The sequence below is a fragment of the Pipra filicauda genome, unplaced genomic scaffold (assembly GCF_003945595.2).
Source record: "Pipra filicauda isolate LSUMZ 115617 unplaced genomic scaffold, ASM394559v2 scaffold115_size4368891_pilon, whole genome shotgun sequence".
Classification (NCBI taxonomy): Eukaryota; Metazoa; Chordata; class Aves; order Passeriformes; family Pipridae; genus Pipra; species Pipra filicauda.
The window spans coordinates 1,828,102-1,835,531 of NW_024103607.1; the positions used below are offsets into that span (position 1 = coordinate 1,828,102).

A 7,430-nucleotide genomic window follows, 5' to 3' on the forward strand; every position below is an offset into this window, starting at 1 on the left:
AGCTCCAGTCCCAGAGGTGGGAGTTGAGTGTCGAGCTGTAGCATCTGAAATAAGTCTGTAGTCCTGCCCAAGAAGTTTTTACTTCCCTTCATTTTCCATTACTAGCTTCAAAGGAGAAATGTTGACATTACAAACATCAACATTTGGGTGAGATGAATCTCACCCATGTATCAAACTCTGATTAATTTGGCTTAATCTACTACTTTCAACAAGGAACTCCTGTATTTCTTATTGATGTGGATGCTTGTTTTCTCTTTGATGAAAGACTAAGCAAAAGTTGGTCTTCAGCACTAGTATGTTCTGAATATGTGCTGGAAGTAGTATATCTTTGTATTACAGGTATCTCCTGGAGACACTGGATGGGATGTCTTCAGCTTGGACTATCATGTTGATGGGCCAATAGCAACGGTAATGTCATATACTGCTGGCTGTGAGTGTGTCTTGGGTATTGAATTGAATTGCTAAATATCTTTTTATTGAAATAATCTTTTTTGTTCTGCAGTGTGAGATTAGAGATTATTTTTTTTTTTGTCTAGGATGTGCCCCTTGTAAAAACAGTTAAGCCAGTTCTGATAAGTTAACTGTGAGTGCTGAAAAACTGCATTTAAAACAATCATTACTGAAAATTAGTAATTAATTTGTTCTAGCAGTTTTTAGCAAGTACTTGATAAATGGAGTGCTCTTCTTTTATTGTTATTAGACTGTAGATGCTAACTTGGGATAATTTACCAGGATATATTTGAGGAGAGAATATATTTGAGGAGGAGTGTATTTGAAGAGAATGTATTTATGTTGTCTAAATGGCATTTGATAGGTGGTGTTCACTAGAACTACTGAGGAGTCAGCTGCACTTGATCAGAATGCATTTAGCCTCTGTAAAGAACTTGTAAAGAACTTTTTAAGTAGGACAAAATGTGAGTCTGACGAGCAGAAGGAATCTTCATATGTAGTTTTAAGAGCTAAGTGTTTAGGCTTTGTCATCGTCACCCCTTCTTACACTTCCAGCAGTGCCCTCTGCCTGCTTGAATGTTAGGAAACTGTTCAGCTCTCAAGAAAGGATCTTTCCAAAAGCTCTGGGGTTTCTAGGAATTTATTTTTTTTTTTACAAGATTTACCAGTAAACTGCATAGATCAGGTAAGATGGACTGTGAAGAGGTTCTTGGTACTTCAGAACATATGCTATGTCTATTAAATTTGTACTGATACTTTCTTTGTTTTGTAGGTGTTTACACGTGAGTGCATGAGCCACTATCTAAGAGTATTTAATTTCCTTTGGAGAGCAAAGAGAATGGAGTATATCCTTACTGATATATGGAAGGGGCACATGTGCAATGCAAAGCTGCTGAAAAGTATGCCAGGTGAGAGGTGCCCAAATGGATGACATACTTGGAAAATTGATTTAGATGACTGCATCTTATTTTAAACTGTGTATTAAGAGGGGGGAAAAAATGTCTGTTGGGACAGATAAATTTTGTATTTTGCTCCTCTTGACTGGCTGTTTAATGAATGCTGATGAAGGTAAAATAACATTATTATAAGTGGAAGTTTCCTATTTGTTTTTAATGCTTGGTCACTGAATTGAAAAGTTGCACTGATATAGGTATCTTCATGCTGCCTCAGTTGTGAGACTGTAACTCTTCTATCCCTTTTTATTCACTCTTCTATCCCTTTTTATTCACTCTTCTATCCCTTTTTATTCATGTTCTTTGATGCCTTCCTATTTGTACCCTGCATATCCCTCTCTCTTGTGCTGCCTGTTAACTGTTAAGTCTCATACATGCACACTTTGGAATTTACTAGTTTCACTTTCATTCATTCCCTTTGCTTTTGTTTAGCTAAGAACAGAAGAGGCTAAGAAGAGAAAGATGTTTGAGAAGAAATAGGAAAGTTTTTAAGTGTAGTGGCTCTGGTGTATGTTTAGCGGACTGGGACTTTTTGATCCTATTTCTCAGTGGAGATTGTCGTATTTGTCAGCATCTGTAATGGGTCACTCTTGAAAATTTTTTCCAATCTATCTACATTTTTTCAGTAAAAAATAGCTGCAATGTTCTTTGCTCATCTGTTGCCAGCCAATCTTGCTGCTACTTTCTAAGATTAGTGGCTGTTTTATGGAGTATTCAATCTGGTAGAAAAAAATTTACCAAGCTGACGTCTGGTTGTGCTTGTCCTTGCAGTCTTTAATATGCCATCTCTTTAAATTTTTTACAGAGCTTTCTGGGGTGCTGCATCAGTGTCACGTTCTGGCATCAGAAATGGTCCATTTCATTCATCAAATGCAGTATTACATTACATTTGAGGTATACTCTATCCAACCAATTAGTTACTTAAAAATGAAGTACTTTTAATATTCTGTATGTGTTGTCTCTTAAATTTCAAAGAGCTTGTCCTCTAGCAAATCAAAACAGCCAAATTCTGAATCATTGCTTCAGGTGCTTGAATGTTCATGGGATGAACTCTGGAACAAGGTCCAACAAGCACAGGACTTGGATCATATCATTGCAGCTCATGAAGTTTTTCTGGACACAATCATAGCTCGGTGCTTGCTGGATAGTGATTCAAGGGTAAATCTTCTCCTTTGCATTCAATTGTAAGTTTATGATCTTGGCTTATGTGTTAGGAACCACCTTCTCTGACATTGTAGGAGCAAAGAGAAAAGTAATTTTTCTTCCTTTAATATAAGGTTTTATAATGGTAAGTTCTATACCTACTGCCCAGACATGGTGACACATGTTGATAATAAAACTTGCTACAATGTGGGACAGTTGTTTTTGGTCCTAACAAGCTGTGTGATTATGCAGCCACTGACTTAGGGCTTTGCAAAACAGTCTCTCCAGCTGTGTGTAAAAAGATTTTTTTTATTTACTCATATTCTGGAGAATAGTAGTAACTTAAAACTCTTGCTGTACGATTGTTTTATTATTTTGTCGTCTGACTGTCTCACAGGTACTTCTCAACCAGCTTCGAGCAGTTTTTGATCAGATCATTGAGCTCCAGAATGCCCAAGATGCAATGTACAGAGCTGCTCTGGAGGAGTTGCAACTGAGGTTGCAATTTGAAGAGAGGAAAAAACAGCGTGAGCTTGAGGTGCGGTGAGGATATTACTAGAACGTGACAGCAAATTGGGGCAAATATGCTTGTCTTTTGATATGTAGAGGTGCACTGAAAATAAAAAGTGTATTTGGGACAGATGTAGAAGTCATTAGCAGTAGCTAGTGACTGCAGACAAAACTGGTGATTGGTGGTTTTGATTTCTGTTGTGCCCAAAATCTCTGAGTAAGATTTCTCTAGTGGACTTTAGAGGATGAGAAATTTGGGGCTCTTTTAGGTGAAGTAAATGAAAAAGGCCTTAATATTCTGAAGCCTTTTGCATAAAATACCAGAGCTCCATATCTGCCTTCATGCTGTCGGTCTGTGGGACATGCAGGGTTGGTGAGAGACTTGCCTGCTTTGCTAATGTCAGATTTCTTTCATATGCTGTACAACCACCACAGGGACCGATAGTTTCAATATTGGAGGCTCCATCTTTGTCTTTCTTTGGCAATAGTTGATTTTTATAAGCATGGTGGCTTAGCTGGGCAGAAGGTGGCCCAACTTGCAACTTGCATCATGTAATGCTTGACCTCTTAACTCATTTGGTCTCTCTGTAGGGCAAGTGGGGTGTAACTGCATCAGAAGAGGAAGAAGAGAGCAAGAGGATGAAAGAATTTCAAGACTCAATACCTAAAATGTGCTCACAGCTGCGAATACTCACTCACTTTTACCAGGTGCTTCTTAGATTATATTTTTTTAAAATATGCTAAGCTTTGATGTGTAGAAATGAATTTCAGATATTGAGTAGGTGTAACTTCCGTATTCATGTGTGCAGTTTGTGGATCTAGGCCTTCATTTTTTTCTTCTCTACTTAAAAGCCTGTATTCACTGTTCCTTAGTAGTCAAAGGTTTTGTGATCATTTATGTTCATCTCACAAAGGAGGAGTCTTTTCGTGTAAGTCTCCCTTTTCCTCTAGTAGTGGAAGTAATAACTATCTTTTGGTATAATCTGAGGGATAAAAAATACAATTCCTTCTGCATTCCATTTTTTCACACTGTCTTTGCAAGTCATTGCTATTAAAGACTGCAGACAGTTTCTTGTTAAAGGCCTAACACTTAGTTTTCAGCTCACCGATAAGCTGTTTGGGGGAACATGCACACGCTGTCTTCTTTAATGGTAATTTGTTCTGGCTTTGCCTTAGTTTGTTATATCTGATGTTAAATAGGGAATTCCCATTCCCCAGAAAAATCAGCTGTTGGGTTTCAGGGAAAGCATTTCAGAAAGCAATGTGAGGGACACAGCACTCTGTGCCACAGCAGCCTTTCAGGTCAGCTGAAAACCAAACCCTATCCCAAATCATTTCTTGACTTTGACATGAGATACTCATGATGTGATGTACCTTTTAACCTCTCTTATTTATCTCCTTTGGCATGCCTGAAGTTAAGATTTTTTTTAAAAAATTCTGATACTGAATTTGACTTGAAGCTGTAGAGCCTGCTTTTTCCTTGTTGCTGCTGGTATTTCTTGTATCTTTCTTGTTTTTTATATGCATAAATACACATTTAGGCAAATATGCATTGTTTTTCTAGCTAAATGAATGAGTTTGAAGTGATTTTGCTGGGTTGTTACCCATGTGTTCATTTTATCTCATGAGTGGACAATTGATTGTTTCTAACAGTTATAGCTGAGACTTTGCAGCTGTACAGCATGTGCAGAGCTCTTCCTAGGCCTCCTGTCTGGTGTTTTGCATCAAATCTATTCTGTAATGCTTATGGCTTTGCCAAACTTTAATTAACCTGGATGGAGTGCTGCATTGTCAAAAGAGTTCAGTTCACACGAGAGTTTGAAGCAAAACAGAGCAGTTACACCAGTGGCTTTTGTTGAAGGCTGTAGATGTCCTGTACTTTGATGTAAGGGCTTAGATTTGGAAGGAATTTGCTGGTGGGTCCAATTATTGCAATTTTCCCTGCCCCCGCCCCCACTTCCAGAAGGAAGTAGAGGCAAAGTGTTCAAGTGTAGGCTGTAAATAAATTGTAGTTTGTGTGCTCTACAGGACTGTTACAAGTTGGCAATGTAGATTCTGCCTGCTTGGACTGTATTCCTGCTGAGCCCTTCTATGGATTTTCCATGCAGGACTTCCCTGGCCAGCCTTAGTCATCTTTGGAAGTAATGGAGTGCTCTAGTTATGGGCATGTCCACATGAGTATTTAGGTGGAGACCAGGAATGAACTCTTCAAGTGAGTCTTCTCATCTCCCTTAAGTCCTCTCCCTTCCTGTATGCTGTGGGGCTCGTGCAGTCTCCTGGCTAGAGCCAAAAGGGAAGGTGGCATCCAGAAGTGTGCCTCCCACGTGCAGAGTGCAAGTCCTCCGTAAAAACCACTCCAAATACATAGTCCAGTCATTGGGTCTGTAGCACTGACTGCCCTAATGGGCACATGCTCTGCTGTTCTGGGGTACCCCTTGTGCTGTACAACCTACGTCAAATAGGTATGTTTGAAGCAAGCAGTGCTCTAGCACTGTATATGTGTCACAGAAACAAGGTGAGGTCTCCTGTTGGCACAGGTTGGGTCCTGAATTGGTGTTTCAGGACAGTGGCACAGAGGCATCTCCTCTGCAGCTTGGGAACCTTCAGGCAGATAGAGAGTGCCAGCAGGGCATGGGGAAGGGGGAGCATGCTTCAAAAGACCGAGCTGTTTGCACTGAGTCTCTGATTTGTGTGGTAGGTATTGGAAGATAAAGTGAAGCTCTGGATTTTTGCAGAAAGAATGAATCCAGCATAACTGATTTGTTAACAATTGGATATGAATCCTTGTGCTTGCCTTTTCCTATATTCCCTCTGCCTCCTTATTAGGTCTAGGCTCCACCTGGCATTCTTGTGCAAAACACACCAGGGATGTTTCCTTAGCTGTCTCTTGGGTTTTTCTTTCTCCTTCAGGGAATTGTCCAGCAGTTCTTGGTCCTGCTGACAACCAGTTCTGATGAAAGCCTTCGGTTCCTCAGCTTTAGACTGGACTTCAATGAACACTATAAAGCAAGAGAGCCCAGGCTGCGGGTGTCGTTGGGCACTAGAGGCAGGCGAAGCTCACACATGTGAAGCAGCTGCTAAGGACTGCACCTCAGTATCCGAAGGATGTTGAACCTCTTGTTGGACACAGCAATCAGTGTTGACATAATGCAACCAAATCGTTTGTGGTCGGTGTCTACCATTGCTGCAGACAACATGTTTTCAGTCATGTGATTGTGTGACACTGCATAGCAGAAAGCAAAAAAAAAGTAGAGTTTTTTTACACTAATGTTTCTAGAATTACCAGACTAAATGGGCTGATTGAACCTCATCCAATCAACTTGTTAAATCATCTTTTTAAGCAAATGCCAATTTTGTTTGAAGCTTTCTGAGCTCTTTCCACTGTAACTTATATCTATGTCCAGAAAATCACATATTCTTTTGTTTATAGAAAGCACCATTTCCTTTTTTAACAAGAAAATAAGAAGGTTATTTTTTCTATATGTACTTGTTCTATTTGAAGAGAGTTTTTGTTAAAGCCAGAAGATCAGGACCCAGACCTATTGTCCATTTAAGAAGCTATACAGCATTTCATTATGCTGATTTTCAATGTTGTGATGTGTTTGACTGTGTAAGAAACTTTGTATCAGGAGACATAAACTTTTATTTAATTTTTTTGTTGTTTTCAAAGTTAAAAACTTGGAATAAAAATTTAGTGGGGAAATTCTATTGTTACTGTACAGGAACAAACTATAGAAGCAGAGTCAGGAGTGTATCTGTTGCACATAAGGTCTAAAAAATGAAGTTAAAGCCTCAGTACTGTGAAGGAAAGTGTTGTTTAAGGTTGAATAATTAATGTTCAAAATCAGATATGTAGAAACAAACTGACTTGGCTAATGTTGACTTCATTGTCTTTCCTATTTTTTCATTGTAAATATTTATATATTGCTGCCCAGAAGTTGGGGAAAGGGGGAATCTTCTTTTGCAAAGTTGTCATTATATCAGGTCATTTATTATGTTCCACAAGTGCAAGCTTAGAAAAATAAAACCACAATTATCTTTCAAACTTGTTGCTTTTTGCAATTGAAAGTTTTTGATTTTTTTCCAGGGTAAGAAAGGAGAAGCTTCCAATTAGGAACGTAATGATTTACAGATCCCTATCCATTACAGGATTTTGGTACCAGTCTTATGTACACCAAGACTTGTGTGCAATTCTTTAACAATTACCCTCAGATCAACCTGGTCTGTGGCATTTTTTGCTGTTTGCTCTTGATCTGCTTGAACCTCTGGGAAGCAGAGGCACCTGCCAGGCCATGCAGGTAAGGCTGCTGTGAGCTATGATGGAAGTGAACTCTTATGGGGATGATGCACTGACTTGCAGCCCTGGTCTAGCTG

At 39.2% G+C, this 7,430-nt stretch overlaps 1 protein-coding gene across 2 annotated transcripts in view; it reads left to right on the forward strand.

Annotated features, from left to right (window-relative positions):
- TUBGCP3 (tubulin gamma complex associated protein 3) overlaps positions 1–7,228 on the forward strand; it is a 49,394-nt gene extending 42,166 nt beyond the window's left edge. Inside the window, exons 16-23 of one of the 2 annotated variants that reach the window (XR_005564801.1) lie at positions 340–408; positions 1,223–1,358; positions 2,209–2,297; positions 2,430–2,561; positions 2,944–3,084; positions 3,648–3,764; positions 5,967–6,223; positions 7,144–7,228. Coding sequence is in view for 1 of the 2 variants with exons in the window: in XM_027743402.2 (XP_027599203.1) it covers positions 340–408; positions 1,223–1,358; positions 2,209–2,297; positions 2,430–2,561; positions 2,944–3,084; positions 3,648–3,764; positions 5,967–6,125 (843 nt within the window). In the remaining variant the exon portion in view is untranslated. Of the gene's footprint in view, positions 1–339; positions 409–1,222; positions 1,359–2,208; positions 2,298–2,429; positions 2,562–2,943; positions 3,085–3,647; positions 3,765–5,966; positions 7,102–7,143 lie in introns of those variants that run through there. The other variant, XM_027743402.2, reaches the window with a different exon arrangement.
- Positions 7,229–7,430: the final 202 nt, after the last annotated feature.